Raw genomic sequence first — 13623 nt, forward strand, 5'->3', positions numbered from 1 at the left:
CCCGTGGCGCCTGGAGCGGGTCTTTTTGATCCTGTTTGTTTTAATTACCGTCCTGTGGTCTCCAGGACCTTTGAGCTAGCCGAAAATTGACCCTAATTGGCAGTAGGCTGAAACGAATCAAGCAAGGGGCGGGGCGATTTCCAATAAGTGTTTTAGGGACTCTGTTTTAAAAAGGTGATTGGGAGAAAATGTTAGTCGACTGAGAGCAAATTTTTAAATTGATGAGTTGCTAATAAAGGGCAATTGTGTTTAACTATAATGTAATCTATATTGTATTGATAAGGTCTGGTTAGTTACAACTTTTTGAACTCGAGAACGGATCGAGTTTGATGATATTTTGTTGCATTCTTTGGGGATATTAAAATATGAAAAAGATTCAAATAAAAAACACGATTTAAAATACATATATAGAAATCAAAAAACAACAACCTGACAATGTCGAACATTTGCCCAGATTGATAAGCAAAATTAACTTCATAAAAGTCGACACTTAACCAATGTAAATGAAAATGCAACGCTGAAAAGAATTGGATAATTCTTTTTATTTGGGTGTTGTTGCTGTCTGGATAAGGTTTGGTTTTGTCAAGGTTAAGGTATCAGAAGAGACATTGACAGGTTGTTGTTTCAATATGAATAATGTTTACTTTTAAAACTACGACCAAAGTAATGCGGGTAAAAAGCACAGAGGACTGCTAGTTCCCAATGTTACATTTAAAATACAACTACAATTTCTTTTAAACTAGTTTGACTTTTTATTCATACATACTGTTTTGTATTGTCTGTCTAATTTTAGCACATCCATAGACAACAAGTAAATAGAATAAAGCCGTTTAAAATGTTTTGTAATATTTTATCATAAGTTATGATGTATCAATTTCAACAAGATCAAAGTTTATACTTTATACAATGAATACACGCTGCGAAGATATTTCTACAATTTTCTATTAACATTTTAGGAATGTTAATCGTATGAATTTGAAAACCATTAACCAACGTACTTTAAACATTCTTCTCCATTAAGTACAATACTTATATTAAAATTCCACATCTTTCAGAGCAGACGGTATTATTACACTGTCTGACATTCCGGAGAAATTCCTGATTCCCGATACAACAGTGAGTGATCGAACCGAATAATTCGGTAAACGCCTGTAATCTCTCGGCTTAGCATAGTCATTACCAAGAGCTGCTATTACCAACTATTATAATAGTCTCAATAATCCTTCCTTAATAGCTTTTGAAAGGATCAATCAAAATACGATTGCAAGTAGTACCATTCTTTAAATTATTTCATCACAAATAATCACCACCGTACGTGACCCACGTAGCCGTATTAAAAAAATCATGATCCCACGGTAAAAGTCGAAGGTGAGAATGCCTGAAGCGAACAGTAGATCTACTGCAGCAGCTAATCGAAAAGTCACAGACAAACGAAGTAGAGAGGATAAAAGTGATGGTGCTGGAACTGTTGATATTTACGATAATGATACAGATTTAGCTTTGGTCGTCTTGAGATTGGTGTAAGAGGTCGCACGCAATCCAAGCATTCGGAACACGTGGGAACCTGAACGCGAGGCGGGTAGCCCTCGGGCGAAGGTAGTTGACGATCGCTGCGATAAATATATTCGACATTAGTGGGCACAGAGCAAGCTTCGGCCCTGGATTTATGTGGGACTGTCGGGGGAAATTGTTTAACGATTCGCGCATTTGTTATTAGAAGGACTAAGATTGATGCAGCTATTGTGGTGGTTTAATGGTTATAACTCGACATTTTCATGTGGATTAAGTTTGCAATTTTTAATTATTAGTTTTGGACTAATCTAATGGTATCGAAACCTTTGTCGCACTTCAGTTGTTATCAGACGTTGCACCGTCAAACCTTTTGGTAAACTTTAAATACTTTTAACTTAACAATAGTAACGAAATGAAGTTGATATATTATAGAAAAGCTTTTCATTAACTTTCTCTAATTTTATATAATCTATGCAATGTCTCGTGACTAATGAATCTACTCTTTAGACTTTCCCAAACCGAGACAGCCAGAGGGCGAATTCCAAAAAAAACTTCGGGTCAAATGTCGAACAATTTATTGCCTCCACAGTAAGGCTCAACCGTTTTGCTTTCGGCGTTCTTTGGGAACAACTGCAAACCTCTAATTAGAAGGATTATGAAAATATTCACACAGGTGCGTGGTTCAGCCCTAATAAGCATCTTTGCCCCGGGCAGGTCGTGAGCTTAATGCTTTGGGTGTTGCGGGCCAGGTGATTTGAGATACTTTTTCGGCTAGGATAATACAGGTGATCCTAAATTGACCAAAAATCCAAATTTGCAACTAGTACACGTCCTTCTTTACAATGTTATTAGAGTTCCATGGAATAAGAGGTATTCGATATTTGGTTATTTCGGCTATTATAAAATTAGGCTAGATAATATTTAACTTCATTTTATTGTTGCTGTATTTTACAGATTGCTGGATGGCGGATGATCCCCAATGCAGGGACTACGACATTCCAGTGTTGTGACCAGACTCTTCTGAGGTACCTACGAGAAAAGAACATTTCTTTAGCAATTTAAAATTTATTTGGTAAAACAGTGGGGTGGATTTGTTGATTTTTATTGATTAGTTCAAATCATTGTCGTGGGGATTCAAATCGTTAGGGACATTTGTAAAATAAATAAAGGAAAAATATGAAACAGAATACTGTTCTAATATACTATTTACTGCTGGACCAACCTTGTACGAAGGTTCATCCCTTTTGCTAGCATAGAGAATCTCGACGGGAACCAAACATATATCACAATCTCCGCACGTGTTTACGTTATCATAATAAAAATAACTATGAACGGTAGTTTAAAGCACCTATGAGCGGTATCTCAGTCATTTATCGGGCACACTATATGTATGTCCGTATGTATCTAATATAAAAATCGTGATGTAAATATCTCACGATTAAGGATGCGACTCTTTTAAACAGTGTCATTACTCGAAACATCCTAGTTTAAGATTTATCAGATTGTACAGTACTTGAGCCTTAATTACGGTTCGAATAAAATAAAATAATAATAACATGATCATTTGTCAATCTAATAGGCAAGTATCTAATAGGTGATCAGCCTCCGGTGCCTGACCCACGCCGTCGAATTTTTGGGTAAGCCAAGCCTAAAGATGTTTTCATTCACCGTTCGAGCGAATGTTAAACGCGCATATAGAAATAAAGTCCATTGTGCAGAGCCGGAGATCGAACCTATGACCTCATGGATGAGAGTAGCACTCTGAAGCACACACAGCTCATACGGTTACGGTTCGAATACTTCCTTCAAAAATATGGTCTTCCTTTAATGTGTATATAAAGTTCTGTATATAAATATTTTTAGAAAACTATATAATAACTAGTGAACCCGACATAACTTAAAAAAAGTATTTCAGATACAAAAAATATTATTCTAATGCCTGTTATTCTAATGCGACACGTTACACACATGAAAAACATGGATTTTCAAGATTAATGCCACAGACAATCGAAGCATTTGTTTTAAACGATATTTATTTTTCTTACATCCTCTTTGACGATAATTGCAGCACGCATTCTGTCAATGTTATGCCAAACGCCATAAGGTTACATGAAAAAAAATTGAATTGAAAAGGGCTATGCACTGGAAAAAAAACATTGCTATCGTAACAAAAGTCATGATTACTTGATATAGTGGTTAAGTATTCTTACATTTCCTAATTTTCCACGCAATTTTCTTATTATTCTTTTTCATAACCTTCTCCTAACAATAACAAACACAACAAAATAATAATTAGCGAAATAGGTCCAGCCGCTGACGCGTGATGCCGTGACCAAGGGAAATGGGGATTCGTTTTATATGTATAGATAGATAAATAATAAAGATAAAGCCAATCTTTACAAATGTTGTATATACAGTTTAGTTTTGATAAATTTTTTTCTTGTTACTCGATATTCTAACTTTCTTGAGTACCATTGATCGGAACCTCTTCACGGGTAAATATCTCCTCCAGCTTTTTCTAAATAAATATCTCATTCATGGCATTCTTTCTCCATTCTCTTCCTGCTTACGCTTTCTATATCCACCTTTTACTGAGGCATATTCACTATACAAAAGTTGGTTCTAATAGTGATATACCGTTCAAGTATTACGTAAGCAGATTTACTGCAGTTTATCCCCCCCCCCTGCTCTTGTCATCAATAGAAAGCAAAACTCTCAAAAATAATAGTACATAAACATAATATATTTTGTAGGAATCCTCGAAAATGCATTTCGTTTTCAAGAATAGACAATGTGTGGGTAATATGTGTAAAAAAGTAAATAATTACTGTTGACGTAATCACCAAATAAGAAAATCACTCCCCCCCCCCAAACACTCCCCTCCCCTATAGTGCTTACGTTATACTTGAACAGCCCTTTTCAAACAGACTGCTCGACTAAATGGCTATAAGAGACTAAAAATAATAGAAAAATCCAATACAAAGAACCCAATAATTAAATAGCATTTGAACTAATATAAAAACCACAGCAAACTTTTTGTATCGTAAAATACAAAGAAATAACAAAATCATTCATAAATGTTGCAAAAACTTAACGGCTGCCCTTGTTATAATGATAGGGGTGTAATACACAGTTGCATAATTACGGCTGAGCCGTTTCGATACCATTCATAGAAATCATCCGAAAATATTAATCTTTAAGCTTCCAACGAGTTCTTTTAAGAACGTAAGGTTAAGGCTAAAATAAATGAACGTAACAAATTCATTTATTTTGTTATGACGTTCGTTTGTTCGTTAAAAAGATACGAGAGTAAAAAAATCTTGAAAAAATTTATGTATTTTTTACAGATACAAAAATGAGACTGAGGCCCACACCTAAAATTGTTGTAGCGCCACTGGTTCTTTTTTGGAGTAAGTCCCGTTTATAAATCTCCACCTAAGGTTCAGTCTTAGTCTTAAATATATAACTTTTAAAAACCCTCGCTATAAGACAAGACGTTCAATTACAAACTGTTTTAAGTGGTTATGATTTGAGAAATGGCGATATAATAGTTGGTTACATTTGATTAGTTGACGGCTGATCGAAGGACGAGTGGCGCCTACGAAATAGTCTGTCCCAATGTAAATTAAATGTTATCGAAACTTTTTTGCCAATACGAATATTGCTGATAATGTATTTCAGTAGGTTGTATTTACATATAAATAATTAAAATAAAGATTATATAATACTGTGGGAATTCAAACTAAATATTTCATACTGTTTGAGCCAATACGTATGTGAACGGACATGACTCGGCTAGTACTAACCTACAGTGTACTTTGTTTAAGTGGGAGTCAAACCCGCGATATAAGTAAACCATTACGCCGTTGAACTTCAACGTTATAATTTATTGAATATTAATCAATTTTATCAGATCTGTCAGCACTTTTAAACATATTTTGTCTTTAGTAAGTGTAACCCGCGCTTATAAGAATAATAAGCACTAATAGAAGACTTGAAAGCATGACAAAATGGGGATTCAAAACTTATATTAAATTGTAAGACTATCCACCGAACAAAGCAATCAAAGGACACGCCTAAGTCGTCTCCCTAATAATTACAAACATTTCATTGTAACCAAATTGCTCCCATAAATCTCTATTTTGCACCATCGAAATGTCACAAACCCATTCATTATTTCTATTAAAATATCCATTTAAAATTGCTCACCCACAGAAGGCACGTTTGCCAAAAAAATACTGCACAACGTCATAACACAATTATCTTGGACTGTATCATTCGCCGACCATTATAAGCACATTTGCCCGAAATTCTATTTAATAACATGAAAACCACAAACGCATTTTGGATCCCCAATAATTATACGTTACACGACATAGAACCCTTTTCTATTTACCTGGTTTTAGTTAGAAACTGACAGGTTCAATTCCGATTAAGAACTCGGTCTAATTCTTCTAATTTCACGTTTAATTGCCGTATAGTGAAGTCTATTATTAAAGCAATTACAAATCAACTCTTTGGTGCTTATAGTATGTAAATGTTGGTCATTATGTGCACGCAACGTCAGTTAAGATAATAATAGAATCATTTGAAGATTTTCAGAATCGGTACGGTGAGCAAATATTGATTGTTTAATTTGATTTGAGGTCCAAGTGGCCACAGTTACAGAGTCTTTATTTATGTTACAATTTTCCACACAAAAATTAAATAAACATTGCCCTATGTTCAGCTTTTATATTACGTGTTTATTTATTTTATTTCGATAAGTATGGTAAGCGAAGATAAAATAATCTTATGGTGCTCTTGATTTTGTTAGGGAAACAGGATATAATAAGAATATATTATACAATAATGAAATGAAAACAAATACTAATCAACAAGTTGACAAGTGTCAACTGCCATAAATGCCATTTGTTAATTGTCAAGAAAGGCGCGAAAGTTGAGTATACGCAGTCAGAACTATAAAATGGCGAAGTCAATAGCAGGAAACTTAAAAAAATATCGAAAATAAAGTTAATTTGCCGTATTGTTACATATTTTGTATAATGTTATATACAACTATGGTTAAGAGGGAAAAAGTAACCAATAATATCAAAGGTGAGACTAATTTCAGTTGTCGGCGTGTCAAGGGCTTGTCAATTTTTAACTCATTTTGACAGGAGAGTATCTACGTGTTTGAAAGTGTTATGTTAGGAAATAGCTGAAGGTTATTTTGATTGTTCCTTTCGCCATAACGGCTATTAAATTACTCAATTTTTTTGTGGAAGTGTGTTTAGTAAAGTTTATGTGTTAGATAATAGAATCATATACGGGCTGTAACAAAAGTCAGGGATAATAAGGTTTGGTTTAAGATTGTTTTTTTTTATAGAACACGACAGGAGGCTTTTAATGTTAAGTGATACCACCATCAACACTTACATTGCCATTAGGCTCGCCAGTGTGCTGCTGGCCTTTTAAGATTTCAGATAGCTCTTTTCAAGAACCTTAGTTAATGGTTGAAAAGTACTCCGAGTCGCAGAGATTTTATTTTATTGAGGTTATCAATGGCGTTTAATTTGTGTCATAAAATAATTACTAATGAGTACTAATAATAACTTAGAACAACTTTTGTTTAGGATCAGTGTATTTGTGCCTTTAACATAATTCTACTAAATAGGGTATTAGAAGAACTTTAATAAGCGACGCGGAATAATTTTCTACATATTTTTCTTATTACATATGTAGTATTTAAAACATCTGAACTGATTCCATCCAAATTAAGTTATGCCAACTGTTGTTAACGAATGTATAATATTACAGAGCTTAAATGTTTTTTGTTAATTTCAACGTTATAATCTCGAAATTAAATGGTTTGAATTGAGAATTCTCTTTTCATTTTGTCAATATACCGATGAAAGCTATAAGACGAGTTAACGCGATAGGAACCCGGTAGGTATACAATAATACTCCTGAATAACTTTTCATCCATATTCATAGAATATACCACATTCTCAATGGTATGTCTTAGCTAATAAAAGGCTTTTACTAAAACCCTCGCACGCGCCGGCCCACTCACGCAATACTCGATTGATTGACAGCTGCCAATCCACAAATCATCGCTATAATAGGTTCATTTCGGCCAATTAGAGTCGCAGACGCACCCACTGTGAAATATTAAACCACCTTATATGAATATTGAATATTAAAATGTGATAAATGTTGACTGGAGGCTATTATGACCCTTTAAACGAAAATAAAATTAATACCTATTGATGGCTTTATTCAGACGTTATAGGCGAAGGGCAGACCTAAATTGTACGCAATATTCGTATGAGTTGTTCCATTGTAACATACAGCTTGCTTGCATTAACCGTTTCTTAAGGCATTTTTCCCGCGAAACACCACTATATGGAACCAGCTGCCAACTGAAGTATTTCCGAAGTGATTCGACTAAAGGTCCTTCAAGAAAATAGCGTCTTACAATGCCGCCACTTGCAAGCCTTCTTCTTCTGGCAAAGTGACTACAAGCTTTTTAGGTCTGGGCCTCAGATTTCTGTATCTTTTTGATCAGCCTCCTGTGCCTGACACGCCGACGACGTTTTCGGTCTAAGGCTGGTTTCCCCACGATGTTTTTCTTCAACGTTCGAGCGAATGTTAAATATTGAGTAAAATACATGTGAAACATAGAAAAAAAGTTCATTGGTACACAACTGGGCATCGAACCGAACCTCAGGGATGAGAGTCGCACGCTGAAGCCACTAGGCCAACACTGCTCTAGGAAGATAACATCTTTTTTAATACATCTTTAGAAACTAAACTTATATATGTATTTGAGTTGTGACTGTCACATAGATAATTTAATATATTGGAATTACTTAACGTAAGTATTACAAGTATTCCAAGACGATTTATATAAATCGTATATCATTATTTAAGACACATTAAGAGAGAAAATTCTGGTTGAAATAAAAATAGTTTTCTCCTATAAAATCTTTGGTATTGAAGACGGTAGATCAGAAGCAAACAAAACAGTTTCTGAATCAAAAGTCATAGGTGAACAATAAAATTACTTAATGAAGATTACTGGCCCGAGGCCTAAAGTTAGTAGCACATTTCAAAACAAAGGAGCATTATTCGGAAATTTATTATACTTTAGATAATTATGACCGTTTTTACTGCTGTTTCTGATAGAGATTTATGTTACCTCTGAGCTATGCTTTTATGTGTAATCAAAAGGCGATGTGAATCAAACCTGAGTAGACCTACTAAGTTATATCGATGTTATGAATTACCACTAATAATAATTTTACGTTATGTATCCTATCCTATCTTCATTCACCTATGTTCGACGTCCACAAAAAACTTTCGGGTTTATTATTCTAAACATATTTTTCTGATTATGTATTTATTTATTTATATTATTATCTACAATAAGTTAATAAATACTAAATACCACGAAGTTCAAATTTGTTGACGTCATTGCTGTTCTTTGTGATACCAGCAACTAACTCCTAGTTATTGAGACATAATTGAAAAACCTATTTGTAGATCCTTACTTCGTGCATTCGAAGAAAGATTAAGTGTATGAAATATTTGTGTTAAGTACTTAAGTGGATTGTTTAGGTGTGCGTACATCTATCTACAGTCGAACGATCCAGGGCCGGCCAATAGATATGTACCAATAGCGTCGTCGAGAGCTATTGGTTCACTTCGCTCTTACCAATAAAAGTGTCGAGAAAACAAATACAGTAATTTTACACTAAAAACAAAGTCCTTAGTTCTACTGTTCATAGACAATAGAGTACGAAAAATGCTACTTTTGCAGTTTCTTTAAAACACCAGCTAGTCAATTGTAGGATATTATAGCATTTAATAACAACCTACGTTTAATATAGCGAAACCCGTGTTTGGGCCCTTATTAAAACAATAAATTAAATAGATGAAAACTCCTTGAATTAACGCCGATAAATCAGTCAACAACGCGCACGTCAGTTAACATGACTTATGTTTTAGTTCTTCCAAATTCAAGTTTAATTCGGATCGGAATTAATTGGGATAAAAGGAAGAAATCGATGTTTTAGAAGCCCAATAGTCATGGGAAAATTGTTGGAATTCGCGAACCGCGATTATCCCTCAATTTCCATTGACTGGCAAATTGCTGATGCTAAATTGTTGCATCTGTCAAACTCGTGCGTGGCTATGTAATCCAAACCAATTTTCTATCCATTTACTAAATCTAAATAATTGTTCTGGGAAGGGTTAGTTAGATTTCTTTTTCGAATTAGTAAAACATAATATGCAAAGCTTACCTTAATTTTAAGTCTAAAAGGCTGTTTAAAATATACCACCATGGGCTTGCTTTTAATTGTACGTATAGGGGCCATTCAAGTATTACGTAAGCAATTTAAACCGGGGAAGAGAGGGTCTTCCTCTTGTCAGCAAAAGTATGCAAAGCTCTCAAAAATAATAGTAGGTACCTAACCGTATTATTATTGCATTCTGTGTTCGAGCATGGAGCTTGGGTAATATGTTTATTAAAGTAAATAATTACTGTTTGTATAATAATTACTCGCTAAATAAGAAAATCAAATACGGGGGGGGGGGTCTTTATCCTATCATTCAGTGCTTACGTAATATGAACTGCCCCACAGCGCAGATTCCTGGCAAAATTGTTCCGCTTTAGAATTCACACAACCTATAATAAAATGGACACAGGTCAGTGTCTGTGTACCTGGGTGTTACGGAACATTACATGGTCGAGGACTATATTTGTGCAGTTTATATTGGTTTTTGGAACTTACCTTTGGTTACAATACTTCTCTCATTGTAACATTTAGATTTGATCCATATGAATTTGTTTTATTATATTTAATAATAACGCTGTTGTAATAAATCATTTTTAATATGTACAACATAAAAAACAAACAGAAACTCTTGTCAGTTTCTTAATAATTTCGGCCACTGCCGGTTTATGTGGAATTGTAACTAGTAGCGACATCCCTTGGTGACATGTGACACATCGTGGTTCAGTGAGCACCAACTAGATGGCGCTGTGCAGCAATTATATAATTATAGTTTTTGAATTGAGCAATTTGTAAGCCTCGTAGTCATTATAACAAATTTGTCCTAGTCAATTATAGTTTTTTTTTTGTTATAATGAAGTTGTCTTATTAAATTAAAACTGTGTTGTTATGTTTCAGAATTCATTAACATATTACAAACAGAATATTTTTTTGAATTTGTATTATAAGTCTAGTTATAAAATTTTATAGAGAGCTTTATAGAGAAAATACGTTTGGAATTAATTGATTGAGATATAAGGCAATAAGAAATAGGAATAAAAACGTCTTAAACTACTAAAATAATGAATGTTTCCCTACTATGAATTTTCACAAAAACAAAAACATTTCTTACCATACGTATGATAATATATCTTTTAATATCAATTACAACTTTACTTTAAATGTATACGGCACTTTACACTTTTGGACCGCTAAACTTTTCAATCCTCAATGTATTACTCAGTTGAAATATAGTTAGTTTAATTTATTCGGTCTTTGAAATAAGGCAGCTTGAAACCAATCCATTATTTAATATATGTGTACTAACTTGTTTTAATATACTAAGCAGGTATTTGTAAGGATTGTAATATTAGTTAAATGTTTACAAGCGTTAAAAATTTGCAACATCTACTGTCTCTATGAACTTTATAGGCCTCATAATAATTGTCTTAAGGTTTAATTAGGTTTATATTATCTAAGCAGTCAATTAATTAAATAATCGAAATTTTAATTGATTTGATTAATGTTATTAATTAATTCTTTAATGTTAATGCAAAAATGAAACAAGGTAATCATTTCATAATTCTTTTCTTAAATTTTTATCATAGCCTCTTAAATTAACTTAAACACTATTTACAAAGGAACGTTAATACTATAGTCATTTACAAGTCCGGTAATCTAACGGTAATATTTTTGGTAACTTTAGTTATCCACCTATCACAATAAATAAACATCTTAGAAACATAACAATAATTATAAACAATCAGTCTTTAGTAAAGATCAAACTTAGATGAAAGATAAATGATGAGTACCGTTAATTAAATCAAATAATACTGAAATTATAATACTATAAGTGATCACTTTGGTAGGTTAGGTACCCAGGATTGGTTTGTACTACACGGGTTTAGCGCTTCATTATATCTTCTATTGAAAAACCCAGAGGCCTCTTCGGCGGCTCTAGTGGTGATGCTTGTGACACATGTATAGGGTACGCTTGGGGCGGAGGCGATGGCTTGTGAGACAGATCCAATAAGGGACTCTCTGACGCCTGACTTGTAGATGACACTTCCTGACACCCCTCGAGGTGTTCTATATGATGCTTGTTCGCTTCACTATGAGTTAAGAGATGCGTCTTCAAATTCGACCTTTGGTTAAAACTTTTGTTGCATACGGGACACTTGTGGGGTGACTCCTCCATATGCAGAATCTTGTGAACCGCCAACGTTCGTGACTGACAAAACCCTTTGCCGCACTCCGTACATTTGAATGGTTTTTCTTTCGAATGAATGTACCTGAAATAATAGAATAACGTTAGTTTCACTTTCACTTCGAGTAAAGTTCACGACATTAGATATTGATTCTAAAGGCTCTATCGAAAGATATAGCAGGTAATTTGTTCGACGGTGCGTGTTGAAAATGGTCATCGGATAGAACAAAAACTGGTTTGAACGCGTGCGGCCGCCTCGCGACCTCACAAAAAGGTTTTGTTTTTTTAACTTTCTTATCACCATGCCTTAAATTACATTCAGGAAGATCGCATGACATTTATAATTAAGTATATAAGTTAAGATATTGTACAAAACCTACCTGTGGTCTCTAAGATGATCTTGTCTTCTGAAAGCTTTCCCGCAGATATCGCACGAGTAGGGCCTTTCATCCGTGTGTGTTCTTTCGTGAATTAACAAGTTGTATGACTTTGTGAACTGCCGGTTGCAGTATTTGCAAATAAATTGCTTCTTTGGTCTCGTTCCTGCGACTCCTGGTCCTCTCATTGGTGCAGGGTTTCTTCCGGGCATTCTTTGCGCCATAGACGGGTATCGTAGAGTATGATGGTATAAGGCAGCATTTCTTATCCACTGGTTGACCAGCATTGCGTGGTAGGGAGCGGAAGGTGGTAAGGTGGCGACTTGTGGTTGGACGTAAGGTGTTGGATAATTATATGGGACTTTGTCGTAGGAGTATGGGGCCTGCATTGCTCTGTAGTTGGGGTACTGGGGCGCGGGCCACGCCTGGTGTCTAGATACAATCACAGCGGGTGGTGTGTCGTCTGTCGGCGTGTGCGGCGGCGTCGGCAAAGGTGGAGACGGCCTCTCTAACTTCACAAGCGCTTCGATCGGAAAATCTGGCGGATAGCCTGAAAAAATCTTAAATTTAGAGAATTTGAAGTTGCAAACTTAACATTCTATTGATAAGATTATCGTGATTCACTTCTATTATCAAGATTAAATAAGTATAAATTATTATGAAATAATTAATATCCAATAATAACCTAAACTCTACTTATTTATGTAATCAAAACTATGAAGAGTGTGAACCACACTAAGTAGTTTTGTCCTAATATTACAAATAGTGAATGTACGTTAAAATAAGTTAAAATCCTAATACAGACACTCACTGTGGTTATCCTCGATAATTTCTTCTTCGTCTTCCTCGATATTAATATCGTCTGAACTGTCAACACTGTACGCCTTATCTTCCATTGCGAGACAATCCATAAAACAAAACACTACACAACACTGATGTCCACAAACCGGGTATGACAGACAACCGGCTTGCGTGAGCGCGGAAAGTGTAATGAGCTTGTGTGCGTTCGCTGTCGACCTCTGTGTGAAGGTAGGGGGCGATCAAAGGCACCGCCACCAGCGCCTGTGCCGGCTCCCGAAGCAGCCTAACCCCACCCAGTAGGCGTGGCCTACTGAGAACTGCCTTCGCAATCGATTACCGACTATCGCAAATAGATGCAACGACCGCTTTCCCTAAAATCACGGGGTTCCACGTCGCCAGGTTGAATAAAGAGAATAGAACTTTGTCACAGTAACTTTGGTGAATTTATTACGTTTTAGAATGGACT

General features: G+C 35.0%; 1 protein-coding gene across 2 annotated transcripts; it reads right to left on the reverse strand.

Moving 5' to 3' along the window:
• Positions 1–11389: 11389 nt before the first annotated feature.
• On the reverse strand, positions 11390–13333 carry LOC123713373 (protein odd-skipped-like). 2 transcript variants are annotated; one of them, XM_045666999.1, is made up of 3 exons: positions 13168–13333; positions 12360–12906; positions 11390–12064 (listed from the first exon to the last, which is right to left on the reverse strand). In XM_045666999.1, the coding sequence occupies exons 1-3, from the start codon at positions 13265–13267 to the stop codon at positions 11677–11679; spliced, it is 1035 nt and encodes a 344-aa protein (XP_045522955.1). In that variant the 5' UTR covers positions 13268–13333; the 3' UTR covers positions 11390–11676. The 2 variants fall into 2 exon arrangements, with proteins under 2 accessions (XP_045522955.1, XP_045522954.1); XM_045666998.1 differs by having other exon boundaries at positions 13162–13333.
• Positions 13334–13623: the final 290 nt, after the last annotated feature.

The sequence above is a fragment of the Pieris brassicae genome, chromosome 8 (genome assembly GCF_905147105.1).
Source record: "Pieris brassicae chromosome 8, ilPieBrab1.1, whole genome shotgun sequence".
NCBI lineage: Eukaryota > Metazoa > Arthropoda > Insecta > Lepidoptera > Pieridae > Pieris > Pieris brassicae.